The sequence below is a fragment of the Mustela lutreola genome, chromosome 12 (assembly GCF_030435805.1).
Source record: "Mustela lutreola isolate mMusLut2 chromosome 12, mMusLut2.pri, whole genome shotgun sequence".
Lineage (NCBI taxonomy): Eukaryota > Metazoa > Chordata > Mammalia > Carnivora > Mustelidae > Mustela > Mustela lutreola.
This window is the reverse complement of record NC_081301.1, coordinates 75,531,628-75,552,782: the sequence shown is the minus strand read 5'-3', so window position 1 is coordinate 75,552,782 and position 21,155 is coordinate 75,531,628. Positions and strand designations below refer to the sequence as shown.

General features: G+C 46.9%; 1 protein-coding gene across 4 annotated transcripts; it reads left to right on the top strand.

The window, feature by feature from the left end:
* Positions 1-5,693: 5,693 nt before the first annotated feature.
* Positions 5,694-17,727, top strand: IDNK (IDNK gluconokinase). Of its 4 annotated transcripts, none has more exons than XM_059142230.1 (5): positions 5,694-5,816; positions 9,972-10,002; positions 10,368-10,454; positions 15,020-15,063; positions 17,045-17,727. In XM_059142230.1, exons 3-5 carry the CDS (start codon positions 10,419-10,421, stop codon positions 17,388-17,390), a joined length of 426 nt encoding a protein of 141 aa, XP_058998213.1. In that variant the 5' UTR covers positions 5,694-5,816; positions 9,972-10,002; positions 10,368-10,418; the 3' UTR covers positions 17,391-17,727. The 4 variants fall into 4 exon arrangements, with proteins under 4 accessions (XP_058998213.1, XP_058998209.1, XP_058998211.1 ...); XM_059142226.1 differs by having other exon boundaries at positions 5,697-5,853; XM_059142228.1 differs by having other exon boundaries at positions 5,757-5,857.
* Positions 17,728-21,155: the final 3,428 nt, after the last annotated feature.

Below are 21,155 nucleotides of genomic sequence, written 5' to 3'. Positions count from 1 at the left end.
GAGAGAGTCCCCAAGCAGACTCTGAGATGAGCCCGACACAGGGCTCAATCCCACGGCCCCAAGATCACAACCTGAACTGAAATCAAAAGTTGGTTATTCAATCAACTGAGCCAACCAGGAGCCCCTCACTCACAATTAATTTATTTATTTATTTATTTATTTATTTTTAAGATTTTATTTATTTGGCAGAGAGAGACACTGAGAGAGGGAACACAAGCAGGGAGAGTGGAAGAGGGAGCAGCAGGCTTCCAGCTGAGCAGGGAGCCCAATGCAGGGCTTGATCCCAGGACACTGGGATCACGACCTGAGCCAAAGGCAGACGCTCATCTGACTGAGTCACCCAGGCGCCCCACACTCATCATTTTTAATGCATGTCCATGAGGTGCCATATTTTCTTCATTTATGCCAAACAAGAACAACATTGATCAACCGCAGAAGTAGGTACCTCTTAAATATTCATGTCTGTTAAGCCAGACATGAAAGATGCTCACAAAAATATAAAATAATTCCACTCTTCTCATTAGTAATTATAGTTTTAGAAAACATAGATAATTTTTTAAAAATAGTTTATTTATATTAGTGTGTAATGGGTTTATTATTTTCACTTTTATTTTTATTTTTTTTAAAGATTTTATTTATTTATTTGACAGAGAGAAATTACAAGTACACTGAGAGGCAGGCAGAGAGAGAGAGAGAGAGAGAGAAGGAAGCAGGCTCCCTGCTGAGCAGAGAGCTGGATTCGGGACTCGATCCCAGGACCCTGAGATCATGACCTGAGCTGAAGGCAGCGGCTTAACCCACTGAGCCACCCAGGCGCCCTTATTTTCACTTTTAAACAAATTAATAAATAGTTTTACATTTCTCCATGGTAATCTTTAATACGGTTAATACCAATAGATACCATGCCTTTACACAGAAGTTCTTTGGAGTCCTCCCTAATTTCTAAGAGTGAAAGTGGCCTGAGACCAAAACCTTTCAGTACCTACATCTTAATGGAAGGATGGAAGGAAGCAGAGGTTCTTCTGTCTCCACGGATGGGCAATGGAATTCAGTCTTCTGCGGACTGCAAAGGAGGCTGTGCGTGGAGGGCAACCTGAGATCTGAGAAGAGGCCAGAAAGTTTGAGAAGGTCGCTGTGGACACCAGGAGGGTGCTGGAAATACAGTGTGACGGTGCCCTCAGGCTTCTCTTAGGTGCCTCCTTTTGGACACTTTTTCTGAGGCCAGTGGCATGTGTGCCAGGGCTTTCTTGCCTGAAGAGCTGTTTCTAGATGACCCAAGGCTGCTGGCCCTCCTGTTGTGACAAACCCAGAGCCACGCTGAGAGCCAAGCAGAGGTGGGCAGGGCATCAGTCTTGTTGAGTCTAGTCATCCTAGTGGGCATGAAGTGGTATCTACGGTCATTTTAATTTGCATTTCCTTCATGGCTAATGATGTTGAACATATTTTCATGTATTTATCTCCCATTCATATATCTTCTTCAGAAAGGTCTGTTAAGAGTTTTGTCCACTTTTTAAAATAGTCTTTATTTATTTATTTATTTATTTGAGAGAAAGCGAGCAAGAGAGCAAAAGCAGGGGGAGCCACAGAGGGAGAAGGAAACCCAGGCTGCCTGCTGGGTGGGGAGCCCAACACAGGACTTGATACCAAGACCCTGAGATCATGATTTGAGCTGAAGACAGATGTTTAACTGACTGAGCCACCCAGGTGCCCCTGTTCATGTTTTCACTGGATTACTTGTCTTATTATTGAGTTGTAGTTTCCTTTATATATCCTAAATACAAATCCCTATCAGATAGGCGACCTGCAAAAATTTTACATCGTTCTGTGGGTTGTTTTTTCACTTCCCTAATGGTGCCTTTTCCAGCATAAAGTTTTTAATTGTGATGAAGCCTAACTTGTCACTTTTTTTTCTTTTATGTCTTGTGTTTTTGGTGTCAGATCTAAGAAATCATTGCCTATTCCAAGTTCACAAAGATTTATGATTATGTTTCCTTCTAACAGCTTTGGGGTTTTAGCTCTAACATTTAAGTCTTTGATCCATTTTGATTAAATTTTGTCTATAGTTTAGGTAGGGGTTCAACTTCATATTCATGCGGATATCTGGTTGTCGTGCCATCATCTGTTGAAAAGATGATTCTTTGCACATTGCATTTTCCTGGCAACCTTGTTGAAAATCAGTTTCCCGTGAATGTATGGATTTATTCCTAGATCGTCAGATCTAGCCCATGTGTCTGGATGTGTATCCTTATGCCAGTACCACATTGTTCTTTATAAATATATAGGTATAGCACGTATTGTAATTGAAAACTGTGAGTCCTCCAACTTTGTTCTTTTTCAAGATTGTTTCTAAAAAAAATTATATATTTTTTTGTTTCTATATCCTTTAAATTTCTATAAGAATTTTAGGATCCATTTGTCAATTTCTGTAAAGAAGCCAGCTGTAAAGAAGCCATTTTGATGGAGATTGCACTGAATTTGTAAATCAGTTTGGGGAGTATTGCCATCTTAAAATATTACATCTTCCATACCATGAAAAGGAGATGTCTGTCTACTTATTTAGGTCCTTCATTTTTAAATAATGTTTTATAGTTTTCAGAGTACAAGTTCTATGCTTATTTTATTAAAATTTCCCCTAATTATTTTGCTCTTTTCAATGTTATTGTAAATTTTACTCTCATTTTCAGATTGCTTATTGCTAATATATAGAAATACAATTGATTTTTGTATGTTGATCTTACAGCCTTTGACCTTGCTGAACCCATTTATTAACTTTAATAGTTCCACTGTGCATTCTTTGGAATTCTCTATGTTACAAAATAATGTCATCTGGAATTATAGTTTTATGCATTCTTTTCCAATCTGAATGCCTCTGTTTTTCGTGTCTAACTACGCTGACTACAACCTCTGGTAGAGCATTGAATGGAAATGTGGAAAGCACCCATCTTTGCTTGTTCCTCAACATAGGCGAGACATTCAGTCTACAGCTAAGTGGGATGTTAGCTGTGAGGCTCCATAAATGCTCTTTGTCGGGTTGAGGATTTTGTATTCCTAGTTTGGGGAGTATTTTGATGATGAAGAGATGTTGAATTTTGTCAGATGCTTTTTACTGCATCTACTGAGATAACAGAAATCATTTTGTCATTGTGTAAACTTTGTTTTGGGCCTGTCACGTGACCTATTTAATTATGAAGATGTGAAGCAAATACACAGCCATTATCTCCAGGAGAGCATGTAAAATGCTACTTAGGGGATTAGCTATGATTTGGTCTGTGGAGCTCTCCAATGTATCTATGTGTTTTTTGTTTTAAATATTATATTTATTTATTTGAGGGAGAAGAGAGAGAACATGGCAGGGTAAGGGGCAGAGGGAAAGGGAGAAGCAGACTCCCCACTGAGCAGGGAGCCCAACAAGGGGCTCTACCCCAAGACCCTGGGGTCATGACCTGAGCTGAAGGCAGACAACTGAGCCACCCAAGCACCTCTGCCATGCATCTATCTGAATTCCCCAAATTGAATCAATATCACGGACTCTTCTGGAAGAGAGGAGGTACATATTTCACCTCTTCTTAATGAGATAGGTCAGATTTGTAAAGCACCTTTTATGGGAATATCTGCCCAACCCCTCATCCTATTAGCTGATTTGCTTCCCTGGGAAGTGCCTGTGTGCATTAAGAGAAAGTTTTCCCCACTCCACCCTATCTTTCTCCTGCGTCATGGGCAGCTGCATATAGGAGCTTTTCCACAGCCACTGTTTACTAGACAGTATAGTTGTCCTCAGTATGGGGGTGATCTGGGCTTGGGTCCCTAGGTAACACATGCAGGAAGCCGTTCACCAACGGTCTCCTCCAGTTCCCAGGGCACCATGTGCCTTAGTTAATAAAGCAGTTCCTGCAGTAGACAGGTAGGACATAATACCTGATCGGTGTTCAGCCCATTAGTAACACATGAGAAGCTCTGGACCATTCTCTAGAAGCCAAAACAACAACAAAGAGGTGAAATTCAGCTCTACGGGGCATCTCTGAGTTCTGCCCTGGAAGCAAGCCAGGAGGATTATTTTAAGGACTTGAGAGCAGAAGTGCTGGGGAATCTTTCCTTTGCCCCATCAGATAACTCTCCGCCTCTCTCTTCCCTGCTCTATGCCTGGGAGATGGGTATGCACGAGCCAGCTCAACAGACTCCCTAATTCTGTCTTCCACTTAGATGAGAACAGTGGGGTTTGGTGACTAGCAGAAGATCAGAAGGCAAGAGGAAGGGAGGAGAGGTCATTTATCTCTTGGGTTCCTCCTTTGGGCCAACAAGGGCTATCTACGTCACTCTTCCTAAGGCTATTTTTCCTATCAGTTACTGGGAACAGGATACTTCCCCTCCATGCTTTAACTGACCTTAGCTGCATCTCCATAAGCTGTCCCTTTGTTAAATGCTTTTCAAACAACCCAACTTGAGTGGGCTGCTTCCTACCACCACCCTGACTAGGAAAGCAAATTTGAGGTTCTAGAACATATCTTGGGATGGAAATCGGGGGGGGGGGGGAGTGGGGAACAGACTTTCTACTATTTGTTCTGACTTGAACTTTGAAAGCAATGTGAATTTTTTTTTTTTTTCCAAGCCAAAAGAGCACAAGTTCCAGCATTTGCTCGCTCTGTTCCCTACCTACCTGGCAGCATCTGGAGGGTAATATTCATATTCCGAGTCCTGCGGATGGTAGATGTTCAAGATAGTTTTATCAGCCATAACTGAACCTAAAGAAGATCACCTCCTCTCCAGGCCTCAAATTCTTCATCTGTAAATGCGTATCCAGGAACACCCACTCCAGCTAAGTAGGAATAAAACAAAGTTAGTGCAGGGCTAATTGAAACATTCATTAGGTAAGCGATTTATGTCAGCTTCATTGTTTTCCAGGGCACAGTAATATGAACTTGGGTAACAAGGGAGGTTGGGCAGAATGTCGTTAAAGGTGCTTCTAATCAAATATTTTAAATGACACATAATCAACACACTGTTCTAAAGCAAATGGACCCTTCAAAGGGATAGTCCTCCCCTTTAAGTAATTTACAGAGGACAGAAGCCAGATTAAATAGCAGAGCCATGCAGCCACGACCTGTGCCACTACGGCCCAATCTATATACGACCCAAAAGATGTCCGCCTCCTACTCTTGTAACAAAATGCCAGGTTACGATAGGCTGTCTACAGCATGATCCCAATTTCATCAAGTATTCATGCCCACCTGTCTATACTGGAGGAGGCATCATTTTAAGACGGATGTTTACACTTATTATGACGAAAACCAAATAAATAAAATGATTTTTTTTTTTTTTAAAAAGGATGGATGTTTATGCTGCACGGTGTGGCAAAGTGTGAATTTATTTTCTGCTTATTCTTTCTACAGTTAAAAAAAAAAAAAAAAGCTCCCTCCATTGGTGGAGGAGGACGAGGGCGAGGCTCCCCTGCTGGGGCCTGGGGTAGGAGGACAGTAGGCAGAGACGAGCAGGTGGAGCGCGCGGTAGAGACTTGCTTGCTCCTGCCGCCCACTGGCTCCACTTCCCCGCCACTGCCAGGGAACGGCGAGGAGCGCGTGCGCGGGGCGGGGCGGGGCGCGGGCTGAGGCGGAGCAACGCTGTGGGGCGGGGCGGGGCGCGGGCTGAGGCGGAGCAACGCTGTGGGGCGGGGCGGGGCGCGGGCTGAGGCGGAGCAACGCGGTGAGGGGCGGGGCGAGGCTGTCCGGCTCCCCGCCGCTCGGTGCTCCGCGGCGGAGAAGGCGGGGCGGACGGGCCCGGGAAGCGGGAAGGATCCTGACTCCCGGCCATGGCGGCGCCCGGTGTGCTGCTGGTGATGGGCGTGAGCGGCTCGGGGAAGTAGGTCTGGGAGGGCGGGGGTCGCGGCGGGTCGCGGGGGGCGCCCTGGAGGAGGCGGCGCGCGTAGCGGAGGCAGGAGGCGTCACCGTTCCGGGCCCGCGGGGTACGCAGGGCTCTGGGGAACCTCCGGCCTCCCTTTGCTGATGAGGAAGCTGCGGCTCGGGGGCACCTGCTCTCTCTCCCCACCCTCCAACCTGCTCGCCCCGGGGTGCCGAGATCCGTTACCCTAGAGGCTCAGAGGGGCAGCCCTTTGTGAAGAAGCGCCTGCAGCGGCGCCGCCCGCCGTGGCTCCGTTGGTCCTCAGGGCCGGTGTCTGGGAGCCTCTTGTCAGAACGGGGTGGAAGGGCGCGAGGCCCAAAGCTCAGGGGCGAACCTGTTCCACTCTCCCACACACCTTTGTGAGGCTGGACGGAGGGGCAGCTCCCTCCTGCGAGCTGCAGGACTTGTGCGATGAGATTTCAGAAAGGGCATTTCACCTCTGGTCTGTTTTCTCTGTGCTGTGATCAGCGTTTATCAGCTTTACCTGAAAGTCAGAGTAAATAAATAGAGTTCCAAATCCCCCCAAGGGTTTGCAAGGAGGACCGCCGGGTGCGCCAGAGCCTCTCTGCTCAGCCCAGTCTGGCCAACTTGGGGGCTGGGAGCTAGACTTTGGCTTCCTGATTAGACCAAAAATCTAACCGCGCCCTTTACCCGAAAAGGGAGCCACTGCTTTGATCCGCCACAGGAGGCAAAAGACAAACCTTAATCAAGTGGAATAATTTAAGTTCAAAGACCTGTAGTGCCCTTCTAGAATTTTCTGCGCCACGACTATCTTGTGTGGTCAAGTACGGATTAAAGACTCTTGCTCCAGGTAGGAAGTTTAGGTTTTTAAGATTACTGTGGCATTTTTAGTCTCATCTCTTGAGAAAGTAGAATGATTTGGGGAGCCCTTGAATAAAATTAAAATAAATCATGAAGCGTGAAAATCCCTAGTTGTATGATTTGAAGAAGTTGAATGTAAGACTGCTTCTGTGCTGTGATGTAGTGGAAGTCAAGAGCCCCGGGTCTTGATTGTGCTGCTGCTGCCTGGTTGTGTGAGCTTGAGTAATTCATGTACCCCTCTCTGCTTTGGAGCAGATTGGCGGAGTGTGTGAAACCATGTGGTTTATATGGTTATGGTATTCATGCATTCAGTAACTATTTATAGAGCTTGATCCTGACTCTGTGTCACTGATATATAATGAACAGGATAGATAAAATCCCTACCCTCAATGAGTTTATACCCTAGTATGGGAGGGAAACAAGACAGGGAAGTGGATAAATATATGTACAGGGTGTGGTAGGCAGTGGTGGTGCTCTAGGGGCAAATAAAGGAGAGTAAGTAGAACAAAGAACAGCAGGCAGGATGGTGAGGGAAGGCTCCTCTGAGGCAGTGGTGTGTGGGCAAGACTCACAAGAAGTGAAGGACTAAGCCTGGTGGCCGGCTAGGGAAAGGGCAGTGTAGGCAAAGGGAATAGAGCAAGTGCAAAGGCCCAGAGGCTTTGTTTCATAGTGGCTTACCAGGGAATCCATTGTGGCTGAGTGATGGGAGATGAGGTTAGAGAAACAATGAAGGTGAGAAGTGGTCGTTTGCTGGAGATATTCTGAAGGTAGAACCAGAAAGTTGTGTCGATGGATTGGCTGTGGGGTATGAGTGAGGGAGAAAGGTGTGAAGGATGACTTCGGGATTTTTGGCTTGGGTATCCAGAAGGGAGTTATTATTAACTGACGGAGAAGCAGTAGACAGAGCAGGTTTTGGGAGAAAAAACAGCACAGTCCAATGTGGGATGTGGTGAATTACCCATCAGTCGCCTGAGTGGGTTTGTCAAGTGGTTGATTGGCTATCCAAGTCCAGAGTGTCAGGAGAGGAACTTTGGATATAAATGTAGGAATTCTTGGTGCACAGATACATTTAAAGACATAAGATGTTGAGATAACGGGGGGAGTGAGTGAAGATCAAGAAGCTGGCCAGGAACTGAGCTTGTGCCCTCTGACAGTTAAAGTTCAGAGTCAACTATTGCTGAGGGACTGAGTAATAAAATGAGAATGATTATATAGATCAACGGATATAGAACACTGAGTTCTTCGGTGATTTCTGTGAGCTCTTGTTAGGGCCCTGCAGGATTTTAAATTATACGCCATTATATATGAGAGGGGGAAAAAAATGGCTCAACAGAACAAGTCTCACACCAGAAAGATTGTAGTTAAACCACTATTAAAACAATGTCAAGCATGAATTTTACTTTTTCACTGTTTATTGCCTCCCCCTCTCCTACAAGGGATCTTTTCCTCTCCCCTGCAAGGGATCTTTTCCCTTTTTGTTTACTGCCCTCTCTGTCTAGAACAATGTCTGGCATGTAGTAGGTACTCAAGAAATATTTGCAGACTTAATGGATGAATGAACAAATGAATGAACGGAGCTATGTGAATAGGTGGCAATGTCAGTTTCCTTTATGTTTTAATAGCCTTCGTGAAGCCACCCTCAGGTTCCGGCCTTTTGAATATCTTTTGCTTTTAACCTGGGCCTCAGCCCACCACCACTGCCCTACAGTCCTTTTCAATCTCCATGATCCTGATTTAGACTAACCCGCTTAGAGATCCCTGGGTCCCAGACTGGTTTGTAATCCTTCCTCCAACCAGTCTCCTCCGAGCCGAGCTCTGTGCCAGGCGTCCTTGTCCGAGTCCGTGAGTCCGTGTCAAGTCCTGAGTTCTCTGGCTTAGGAGGTTTGGATAGAGCAGTGGACAGTGGCTTTTCCTTTTCCTTCTGTCTCTTCTTTGCCCCTCTACACCCCAGTCTAGTTAGCTCTTCTTTCAGCTTGTGAGTGGTGGCTGACGTGTTCATCCCTGGCTCATCTAACTTGGGCTTCAGTGTCATTTTGGTCATGCCCAACTCTGGCTTCCCCTGCCCTGGAGTTGGTCACTGGTAGGCTGCAGTGTGTCCCCCTGTGCGAGCATCAGCACGGGGAACCTCATGGGAGAAGTTACAGCCCTTTGCAATCCTTTGGTCACATCGGGGAGCGGGTCTCAGTTGGGAGTACACGTGTGTCTCTAACACGAGGTCTCCTCAAGGCCTTCTTCACAAAAGAGACAGGACCCTTGAATCCAGGTAGAATGTAAGCAGAGTTTTGTTTTTGTTGTTTTTGTTTTCATTATTTTCATCTCCTGGGGACTAGCAGGTGCTCAGTAAGTGCTGGCTGAGTGAAACGAGTAGTGAGTGGGTACGTGGAGCTCGGTTCCCCCATTTTGGAGGTGAGAAAAGAGGTGTAGAGGGAAAGGTGACTGACATGGAAGCAGGTGGCCAGGTAGTGGCCGCACGGAGACTGTAGCCAGCTGTTGGTACTGAGACCCAAGCCCTTTGCAGTGAGTGCCGCCCACTGGGGGACATCATGTCCTCACCACACACGTCACACAGAGCATTTCCCTCCCAGGCTGATTCCTTCATTTTATTTATTTTTTTTAATTTTTTTTAAATATTTTATTTGACAGACAGAGATCACAAGTAGGCAGAGAGGCAGGCAGAGAGAGTGGAGGAAGCAGGCTCCCTGCTGAGCAGAGAGCCCAATGCCGGGCTTGATCCCAGGACCCTGGGATCATGACCTGAGCTGAAGGCAGAGGCTTTAACCCACTGAGCCACCCAGGTGTCCCACTTCATTTAATTTTTTAAGAAGCCCCAAGCAAGGTGGTAATGCTTGTATGAGTTCCTTGAACCTTGTGCTGGGAAGTTAAACTCCCCTGTCCGACCTCCGGCAGTACCCTCAGTAAAATCTCATCTCTCATCAGCTTTTTTCCCCACAAAACATCATGATCTCTAGAACAGGGACCAAAACATTTCAGAAAGTCTTCAGGAGTTTAGTGAGATCTCATATATTGTTTTTTGGGAAAGAAAATTAGTGGTAATTCAGTAACTATTTAAATTCCTGGAGAACACGGACATGTTCTTGACTCTAGGCCTGACAGCATTACTGTCCCTGCTTCAGTATCATGAAATTACTGGGTTTCAACATGGCGGGGTGGCTGCTGTCTCCAGGGCACCCTGCATGGTAGGGGCCACGCAGGGGTTGGGAAGGGCCATCACCTGAACCTCTGTGTCCTCTCCACAGATCAACCGTGGGCGCCCTGCTGGCCTCCGAGGTAACCTGTTCTGATGCCTCCCAATGACGAGTCCCATGGTGCTGTCTCTTTGCTTCTCTCCCTTCGGTGCACTTTCTTTCTGGCCCTTTCTTTCTGGTTTGTAAAACTCACCATGGATGTGGCTTAGGAAAGCCAGTGGGGCAATCTTGGTTTACACCTTGGTGATGACCAAGAGTGATGAATGAAAGGAGCAGCAGCCCAGTGAGCAGGGACGGGGATGTGGCATGACCGCCTCCCTGCTCCCGTGTCGGGGATGGGGAGTGGAGGGAGGGGGACCACAGGGGGAGGGGCAGTCCCCGGGCTGCCCCGTACGTAGTGTCAGTAATGGTGGTTGTCATCTACACCCGTTCACTTTGTTCTTAAAGCTGGGATGGAAATTCTATGATGCGGATGACTATCACCCAGAGGAAAACCGAATGAAGATGGGAAAAGGGATCCCACTGAATGACCAGGTAACATGTGCTGACTGTTTCCAACCCAGACGCTCCAGCTGGGAGCCGCAGGTGGGGCTCTCCCAGCACGTGGTGTAGGACACTTCCTGCCCCCCCAGAGGACTCGTGCACAGCACTCCGAAGCCAGGCACCTGCGGTCCTGCACATGGTCAGCCTTGGCCCTGAAATGCTCTCCGAACACAGAGCTAGGAGTCACCCCGCCCCTGTTTGGGCAGAGCCTGCCAGGACACTTCGCTGCAGGCTTTCAATCTGCAGGACGTAATTCTGGAGATTCTGCCTTCCTCCTCCTCCCCATGCCTTTCAGCTGCCGCCAGCACCTCACCACCACCCCAAAGCTCGAAGGATGGTTACAAATTCAAATCTAGCCCTCTGGAAGTGTCCCATCCATCTCAGGGTCAAGACCAAAGAGCCCAACGCCTCAACATGCCCCACTCCCCTCTCTTCGGGTACCCTCCCTCCCTCTCTCCACCAGAGCCACCCTGGCCCCTGTCAGTCACTCCTGCTGCCCCGCTGCTCCCCACAGGGCCTTTGCATCTGCTGGTCTCACTGTCTGAAGTGCACTTCTGTCCTCTCACTTCTGAAATGCACCCTGCTCCTATCCACAGCTCGGCTCCTGTGCCACTTAGGGAAGTCCCTCTGGGCCTTCTGAAGTAAAACCTCCTATAATAAATTCTCACAGCACCATGGCCCACACAGTTCAGGTCCCAGCTGCAAGTTGGCATTTGATGGTATGAGAATTTGATTAATATTTATCTCTACAACTCGATTCTACTTCTGAAAGAGCAAGAACTGTGGCCTTTCTGATGACCATTATATGCCCCCAGGGCTGGCCGCACAGTCAACATCAGAAGATACCCGTGACTCAGTCGTAAGTGCAGGAATGAACAGCGCCTCACTCCTTATGCACCGTCATGAGGCCACTTCCTAAGGGTCCCTCCCAAAGCACAGGTGCAAACCAGACTCGCTGGGGAGAGGTGAGGGCCAGGGCCCCAGCCAGGCTCACGGGCCGGGGTGTCCAAAGGGCAGGAACAGAGTGGAACTGGCCGAAGACCAATACTGTGGTTGCCACTCTCAGTGACCTCGGTCCCAGCTGTACTGAGCTAGCTCACTCTCGTCCCCTTATCCGGCCTCCAGGGACAGGAGTCCCCCACCATCACTTGGTCTAGTTCTAGGGACTCCGAGCATACACCTGTCTCTGTTTCAGGGAGGATGGCTTGAGCTGGCCAAGATTCAGACTTTGAACCATCAAAATTAAGTTTGCAACATTTGACTTTAGCGGACAGCAGGAGGGAACCACAAAAGAGATACAGAATAGTAAGTGGAGCATAATAATGACATTATGGTAGAGATAAAGACATAGTGCAGATAACCTGGCTCCACCACTAGGCCTGTGTGCCCTTTGGCCAATGGCTTAGTCTCTCTCTGCCTCCTTCTCCTCCTGTGAAGCAGGGATGGAAGAGGACCCATTTCACTGGGTGCTTGAGGGGATTAAATGAGATACTACTAAAAAAAATTATGCACAGTGAAGTACCCAAAGCATTCAGTAAATACAACTTACTGTTGTCGCTTATGTATCTATGCGCACAGGTACGCATCACATAAACTGTTTGTCCTGAGTCTGTAAGTGTGACCGTGCCAGGGTTTTCTCCTTGGTGAGTGCAAATAAAAGTTAAAGAACAAGGTAAAGCAACCCAAATGGATGGAGTTTTCAAATGACCTTTAAACATTCTCCTGTTCACACGCGAGGCTTGTTAACTGGGCAGTCTGGATGGGGGTAGGGGTAGAGTTCAGAAAAGGAATTTATTGTACAGAAGAAAAGGTTATCGGTTACTGGAGGAAACATAATGAGTCACTAAATATATTTAGGAGAAACTCTACAGGTTAGCTGGACTTCAGACTTTCTCCCTTCTGGGGAGAGAAAGAGCTAGAATAGCAGATGGTTGACATTCGTGAGGAGAACTCAGCTAAGAGTGAAGGTGTGGGTCATAGCTGCGCTGGCACTGGGGGCCCCTCTAGCAACCAGTTCTGCGGGCCGCCCCCCCAGGATCCTGTGAGGAGGCCCCTGTGGAAAGTCTGAGGCAGGGGTACTGCCTCCTCTGGGAAAGGCTTGGGGAGGGTTTCGTGCTCAGAGGGCTGAAGTTTGAAGAGAGAACCTGTGCTGAGTATTCCAGGGGCTCCTTCAGGCTATTTAAATGTAAATGAACATAAATTAAACTGTAAACCCCAGTTCTGGTGTTACACAGCCCAAGTGTTCAGTTGCCACACGGGGCCCATGGCTACCACCAGAAGGTGCAGAGAACACGTCCATCATGACAGGAACCTCTAGTGGATACGCCACTCAGGCTGTGAGGGGTTGCTATTCGTGTGATAATGATGATAAAGGATCTGCAAGCTGCCAGTGTGCCCCCCACCCCCCACGCCAGGTCCAAGCTTTCCCAGCAGCCCACAGTGACACTGATGCAGACTTCAGAGTCTGCTAGATGAGGGGGGTTTTGTCAAAAATTTTCCTGATTATCAATGTAACACTTGCCTTGTGTAGAAAACTTGGGAAGTACTGGAAAATGTTTTTACAGAATATATCACTCTTGGCTTTATCTTTTAAAATACCTACAAATTTTAGAGTTTGAATTTTGGAGTTTTTTCCCCTATCTTTTTTGGGGTCTATATTCTTCTTACATGTGTTCTTTCCTCTGTGGTCTCAAGTTCATTTTTGCAGCAGGTAAACAGTGGGCCCTGGCCACTGCTCTTCCCCACCCGCTCCTTCCTTCTGCTGTCTGCCTCCCCTAGCAATGCTGGGCCTACTTGGGCTCCTGTGTTGTTCCTCTGAGCTCCAACTCCCTTCTCCCTTTAACTGTCCCCTTCCAGAAGACACTTCATGTCTCTAGATGTTTCCATCACATCACTAAAACCAGAGGCCCAGGAATCTTTCTCTGCCCTTTTGATGTCCTGATTGAACTCCTGCCAGAACATTTGTTGTGCCCACTACCTCCAAGCACTGGGCTGGGGGCAGGGGATACCCATCAGGAAGGAGATGACCTTGAATGTCAGACCCAGCAGGCAGAGATGCTCATTTGGGTTATGCTGTTTCCTCTTCTCTTTCCCCTAAGTTTCTTTCTGTGTGTTTGACTTTCATAATTTATCCTATCATCTGTAGTAACCACTCACAGAGTTGAGTGAATTTGCTCTAATATCTCCTAGTTCCAATTTCTGCTTTTGTGAAGAAGGAATCTCAGTCACTCCCTTTTGTCACAAATGTGAACACAAAATTGAAGCTCATGCCTCCAAGTCTTAATACCCTTACAGTAAAGCCCAACCTTTCTTAGCAGGTTACTCAAGTTCTTGACCATCTAGTCAAGGCAGATTCTCCTGACCTTCCTCACTGCCAACTCCCACACTGTTCACCAGGGCTATGAAGCATCTGCTTCACACATTTACTCAAGAGTCCCTGTATACTGTCTTTAACACTCCCAGTCTTAGACTGTGTCCTCCTCTCTATTTAGAAACGAACAAGGGGCGCCTGGGTGGCTCAGTGGGTTAAGCCTCTGCCTTTGGCTCAGGTCATGATCTCAGGGTCCTGGGATGGAGCCCCGCATGGGGCTCTCTGCTCAGCAGGGAGCCTGCTTCCCCCCTCTCTCTGCCTGCCTCTCTGCCTACTTGTGATCTCTCTGTCAAATAAATAAATAAAATATTAAAAAAAAAAAAAAAAAAGAAACGTACAACAAAAGTGTTGTCAACCAAAACTTATGGGATGCCTTTGAAACATTACTTAGAAGGAAATCTGACCTCTGGAAGCATTTCCGGAAAAATAACAAGAATGGAAAGTAATGAGCTAAATGTTCAAGTAGGGAAAAACAATAAACAAAAAGGAATATGTAGGAAAAAAGTAGAAATGGATGCTGAAATTAATGGAATATAAGCTGTTTCAAAAAAATAAAAATAAAAATCTAACAAGACTGATCGATCAAGAGTGGAAAGAAAGCACAATTAAGAGTAGGAATGAGAAGAGGGCTCTGAACTGGTGATGTTTGTAAATTTAAAGACTTAAGTTGGACAATTTCTTAGAAAAATATAAATTACTGTGGGGGACATGGGCTTGGATGGCCGTAACTGATGGCAGAGACTACTCCGCTTTTACCCCAAAGGGGAATACAACCCTGCCGATGCTGCATCTGGCTTAAGAAATCAGGAGGGTCCGGAGATCTAACTGTATGTGTGATCTCATCCTGCTCTCTCAGACACCAAAACTGAATCAAGAATAGAAAACCTGAACATAACATAATGCTCTTTAAAAAAAAACTGATTCTGGAATCCAAGACCTCCCTGAAAAAAAGGCCCCAGGCCCAAATGGTGTTTCAGGTGAGTTTGGTCGGCTTGGACCACTGTAACAAAATATCACAGGCTGGGGGCTTAACCAAGAGACATTCAGTTCTCACAATTCTAGAGGCTGGAAGTACAGCCTACTTCTCAAAACCGCTAAGATTTCTCTGGACTGTAATGCTGATGATGTGTTTCTGTACAAATAAACAATACCTGGGGAAGTCACTTTGTGTCTGCTTTAATTTCAGGACAGGATACCATGGCTCTGCAACTTACATGACATTTTACTAAGGTAAGAGAGCATCAGGCCTTCACATAAGCCAATGAGTAAAGAAAATTCATCAGAAAGTAGAGGCAAAAAATACGTTCTTGAAATCACAACTAGCTAATGGTAAAGGATCACAGAAATGGAATGCACTTCTGTCAGGTAACCAACAATGATTTAAATCAGCCAGAACCCGCGTGTAATTCAGTTGGGTTCTGGAAATGAACCTCCTAGACAGCTCCGCAATTATCGTCTGGGAATCTTGGTCAGCCAGTTGGCTTCCATAAGTCTGTTTCTTCATTTGAAAATGGGGGTGTAGTTCCTATTCACAGAATATTGTGAGAATTAGTGAGACGGGATATGGGAGGCACCCAGAATGGTATTGAAAACATCTAAGTGCTGGAAAGATGGTAACCGATGACACTACTGACTGATCTAGTCACATCTTTGTCTCCACCTCTTACCCCAACTCCAAGCTGTGGCAACCAGGGAAGACCTGGGGTCATTTGTAAGTGAACAGATAATTGGTCATCAGAATTGGGAGTCCCAAACCGTCCTGCTCTGTATCGTGCCTCTGAGCAAATGAGGTCCCCTCCACCCATCTGAGGAACTGACCCCTGGGAATCCTGGTTGGGATGTGGAGGAGGATAGAGAAGAGGCAGGGAATGGCTTATAAATCTTGTTTCTAAAATGAGGATGAGCTTTGCGCAGTGGCAGTATCGTAGGTTTATCCAAGGCGATTATTGCTAATTAAAATGAAGATGACATTTCATATTTTTATAAATCTAAAACCTTTACACCATATGCAATTAGAATATACTTAAAATTAAAAATTCAGTTTACTTTTTCACACTGCACTGACATAGCTGGCAACCTTGTCTTTGCATAGGCTTTGAGTTTAGGGTTCAAGGTTTGAGAACTCCTACCCAACTGGGTCTTAACATAAGTAGATTAGATCAAATATACTGACCTGTGATGGAAGCAGAAGTTAAGATCCTCCGGAGAGGAGCTATCAGACATCCAGACCCAGAATAAATGAGCTCTCAACCATGGCCTCTGGGAAGAGCCAGACGGCCCAGGTATGTAAGTTCGCTGCTGCTGATGTGCTCCATCCACTGGATCTCAAGTGTACATTGTCCGTAGATCAAAGGCAGACACCTGCAGAATTCTCAGTTCTAAAACAAACATTCTACCAAGTACCCAAGCCAGGGTTTTACCCTTCACCTCTCACCTCTTTACTGGAGTCCCTTCCCAGCCAGAGCCGGCTGCCTCTCCTGACCATGGACAGGGACACACAGCAGCTGCGTGGGAGAGGGGGCTCACTCACTTGGGCAGTCTCGGAGCACACTGGTTTCCCTTTGTGGTGCCTGGTCATGCTGCCTCTATTTCCGGCTCAGGTTTTTTCTTAGCATATCCCTGGACGCTTCTTATATCTTGTTCCCCTTGACCACAGACAGCCTGATATTCCCCTTTTTGCCTGCTTTCTCCAGCTCTGCACTGGCAAATTCACCAGACTCCCAGCATATTGTAGAGTAGGAAGGGGGAGAAGCCAGTTGTGAGTTTCAAATCACTGAACACCTGTGGAAAATCTGAGCCAAGGTGTGTGGGGCACAGGCACCTACCAGCAGCCACCCATGTCCACATGCAGTGGCCATGTCTACATTTGCAGGAGCAGAGCTGACACCTACCAAGAACTTCCTGTGTACTGGGCATGTTGGTCAACTCTTCCTCACAAGTCTACGGACAGGAGCTCTAAGGGGCCCCATTTAAGAGATGATGAACTGATGCCCAGGGAGGTAAATACCTTGCCCAAGACGGCTCAGTTCACTAGTGCAAGGAAGATCTTTACCTTAAAGCCAGGACTGCCTGATACCTGACCACCATTTTGTAATACCTTCCACTGGGAGAGAAGTAGGACCGGTCTTCAATCTAGAATCAGCACCAGTTATTTCAAAGGTCCGCATTCTTTAGTCCCACTCTCCACCCCCCCCCCTTTTTTTTTCAACAGAGATGTAGCCTCTGGACAGCATGTGGTTCTAGCCTGTTCGGCTCTGAAGAAAGCGTACAGAGACATCTTAATACGAGGAAAAGATGGTGCATCCCCGAAGTGTGATGAGACGGGGAAGGACAAACACCCAGCTGAAGTGAAGCTCCTCGTGGTCCATCTGAGTGGGTCCTTTGAGGTCATCTCTGGGCGTTTACTCAAGAGAAAAGGACACTTTATGCCCCCTGAGTTATTGGAGTCCCAGTTCGAAACTCTGGAGCCCCCATCGGCTCCAGAAAACTTCATCCAAATCAGTGTGGACAAAAATCTTTCAGAGATAATTGCTACAATAGTGGAAACTCTAAAATGAAAATCGCTTCAGATCGGGGGTCCAGAACAATCAGGCAGACATTTCCATCCCATCCCAAACTAGGTCTACTGGTTTTGCCAGTATTCTAATTTCTTGGGGTGAACAAACCCTAGTGTACTGAACTCTACTTGCCTGGGTGTATTTTTAGGCATTTGTGCTCTGGCACATGAGGAGGAGACAGGAGGGCACTTTGAAAGTAAAGCTTCAATAGAAATTCAAATTCCTGTGACCTAATCAGATGATCAGAGGGAATTCTATAATCAATGCTGTAAATCACCTCATTTAGAACATCCTTGATCATGCCTAGATCTGATCAAATAAATGAAACTTGGCTATACTTGGCATCCCCTGGAAATTGGTCACAGGAGTAGAAATGTGTATAATGTGTAAACGTGTGTAAACTGACCACTCACCAGCAAGTCCTAAACCTCTCTCCTTGGATCATCTCAAGATAAATAACAAGTACATATAGTTCATGGATATAAAAAACGGCAAAGGTGGAACTTCAGTGGATGTAGCCTGGGACTCACTGACCCAACTGTCCCACTCATTTTACGGAAACCCCTGAGATCAGGCTGGGGTCAGCCACCAACCTCTCTGCTGCAAAAACCGTCAGCATGGGCTCTGGGATAAGGAAAGAACATGAGAGCTGCTCTGGCCCAAATGTGAAATGAACCTTCCCGCCGGGCAGCAGTGTGCCAGGGGCAGCTGGGCTGGGTGAGGCTGTGCCGGAGGTCGGAGGCCTGGGTTTCAGCCCTTCCCCTGGAGGCTCCAGAAAGAGACTTCCTTATACTTCTATCCTAACCAAAGTCCTGGAATGCAGCTACTCTGCAGGGTCACTGATTTGCCTTGCGCAGAGAGTGGGTTTTGGGACTAATTACCCATTTTTTCCCCACCAGGGCAGGCAGCCTGTCTTGGGAACTACAAAGAGAATACGTGCCAGGGGTGCCAGAGGCGTGAAAGGGCCCTTGTGGGTAGACAGACCTTGCTTAAGGAGACACGAAACCTCAGATTTTCCTCTCTGCCAGATTTGAGAGGCATCTGCTGTCTGGCTTCAGTCTATATCAGCCCTCACTACTCGGGGTCCAAGCCCTCAAGTTGACCAGTCCCACAGACTCAGGCTGGCCGATAGTCACCCCAGACACAGAGGAGGGACTCAGGCCACAGTACTCAGTGAGTCCAGACTGAAAACCACCATGGACACTCTGCAGCGTCTGCGGACCTGTAATGGGACACAGAGCTCCAGCTCTCAGGTGCCTTACGTCGGGGTGGAAGGACAGGGCATCTCACATCCTCTGGCATGGGCTCGAGTTCTTAGCAAAGGCCACTGCTCACAAAAAAACTGAGTTTCACTCCACTGGACTATCCCATAGGACCTGGGGAACAAGCCTGCTTATAATTATAAGAGCACAAGCTATTTTATGCATAAATGAAAATGTTTTTGCAGTTGTAAGATACATGAAGTTTCCAAAAGTACCAAAAAGGAACAATTATATTCTTTTTTAAATTTGCCAGAGTTGTTTACCATTTCAGAGAATCGTGGTGTTCTTTTCTGTCATGAATGTAACACCCCTACACCAACCTGCGCTTGTAAGTCTTCATTCATAGTGATCAGCCCATGGGCACAAGCACCCAGCTGCTCCGTGGTGTTGGTCCAGAGCAACTATGTCTTGAGTGTTAGATACCAAAACTCATTCGTTTATCCCAAGTTACTTTCCCCTTTTCTCCTTTACAGCAAAGGTATCCTATTTACTATTTGCTGGGGTAAATTTTATTAGCCATCAGTTTCACTTCAGGTGGAAGTGGGACATCAGAAAATAGTTGTTAAAAATAGAAGCATCAAATCTCCTGGGGTTGGGAACCACTGCTCAAATCTTCCCAAGATGAACCCGGGGAGGCCAGGGTGTGCACCAGTACTGCCCTCTGGTGGCCCTGGGGAACACTGCAAGTGCGAACGGCTCTCCCAGCCCTCGAGAACACCATCATGCAGGCAGCCAGCCATGGGTTCTGTGCCTGGGTCCCCTGGCAGTGGAACACCCAGTCCTGACCATACCCTTGCTCAGCCTCTATGACCTGTGAAGAAGTGGAGAGTGAGACCTGTTTGCTGTGGCTCAAAATAGATGCCAATGATTCTCTCTTTTCTCCACCCTGCATATACCACTTAACCACCCACTCTGGCAGGAATTCTCCATCTTGCCTCCCACTCCAGTCCCCACCACAGGAGGAAGTTCAAGTTCAACGCTTTTCTTTCCCATAAGACACCGCCCGCCTTGTAAAGTTGTGGCAACTGAGAGAGTACATGCATGGTGAGACCACAACCGATACAACAAATGCAAGCTCTTGTTAAAATTATCACCCTTGGGTGTCTGAGGCGATGTGGTCACAGGACGAACTCCCTCTCCTCTGCCTTCCCGACTGTGGAGATTATGAACCCCGAGCAAGTACATGAATCTTAAGTCTTTGGGCTTTAACAGGTCTTCCTTCTTAACCACTGCCAGTGTGCTTCCATGCCTGTCCAGCCTGGGGGCCTGACCTGACTCAAGACATCTGCTGTCCACCAGCTCTGGAATCAGAAGCTGCAAGATGCTGAGCTCTAGGCACACTGCCACACATTCACAGGGGTAACCATGGGCAGGGAACCACTACGGGATGTCCCCACCAAGTGTTCCAAAGGTCCAGAACTGTCAGGCCAGGCCTCTCTAGAGACTGCTCTGAACAAAGCATCTTTCAGTGGATGGGAGTTCAAGAAGGGAGAAATTAAAACAGGCTGGCCCTAATCAAAGATACCATCAACCAGATTTTAACTTCTGAAACTACCATACAAGTTTATTCTCCCATCACTGAAGAGCAAATCTCTATGTTCAAAAATTATTGAAACTGAAGTATTAGCTCTTATTATGGGCACTATGAATGCCAGCAATTACCAAGGAGCAGACAACTAGATATCTAGCCTACAAGTTGTGTTGGGCCTTAATTTACGGAGGGGTTTTTCAACCCTTACAGAACCTCAGTGTAAAATATGGCCTGTTGCTGATGTCCAGACAATCTTCAATCCCTCCAGTGGAGTTTCCCCCAGTGGCCTTAGATCCTACAGAAACTGAATTTCACTTTCTGGTTTAAAGATGTAAAGTCATGGGTCCTCACTCGGGAGGACCCAAGACCTAATAATGAATATATCTAACACATAGCTCAACTAAGGATCCAGTGAGGGGGAAATGTCCGAAACTCATGACGGTCAGTGGTAGGACCTGCACATTTGAATGCCCAGAGGGCCTAAGCAAAAACAATAATGGTAGGATACAGCAGACATTGGGGAATGGCAAGGACTATGGCACAAAAGAAAATGTATGCATTATCTAAAAAGGGCAGCCACTACTCACCCCTCAGTGATGCAGAAACACATCTCAGCATACAAGCTGGGGTTTATTGCTTGTTGCATAACAGAGAACAGACTTTCAGAACCATGGGGGGGATTTCAGTAAGATGTCACAAAAGGACTTATGTTTTGGACACAGTAGGTGAGTTAAGGGGGGGGCTTCAAGGAAGCTGTGGAGGAAGTAGGGAATGACTGGGTATCTTCATAAGATGAGAGAAGTGAACTGAGGCTAAAAGCTATCATTCATCAAGAAGTGTTCAGAACAGGGAGTGTCCAGGCACAATTACAAAATTCATCTTTTGACTTTGGTCACAGTCTTGGTAGCCATTAGATATTCTGCAAAATTATTCCACAGGACAAAGAGTAGTAGGCCAGCTAGTTCTAGTAGT

What these genes read in the sequence shown, in the direction of transcription:
- IDNK (XM_059142226.1), top strand. Translation starts at nt 5,804, where the DNA reads ATGGCGGCGCCCGGTGTGCTGCTGGTGATGGGCGTGAGCGGCTCGGGG. An exon ending in GGCGTGAGCGGCTCGGGGAA is followed by an intron (nt 5,854 to 9,971) that starts GTAGGTCTGGGA and finishes TCCTCTCCACAG; the next exon opens with ATCAACCGTGGGCGCCCTGC. An exon ending in GGATCCCACTGAATGACCAG is followed by an intron (nt 10,455 to 15,019) that starts GTAACATGTGCT and finishes CTTTAATTTCAG; the next exon opens with GACAGGATACCATGGCTCTG.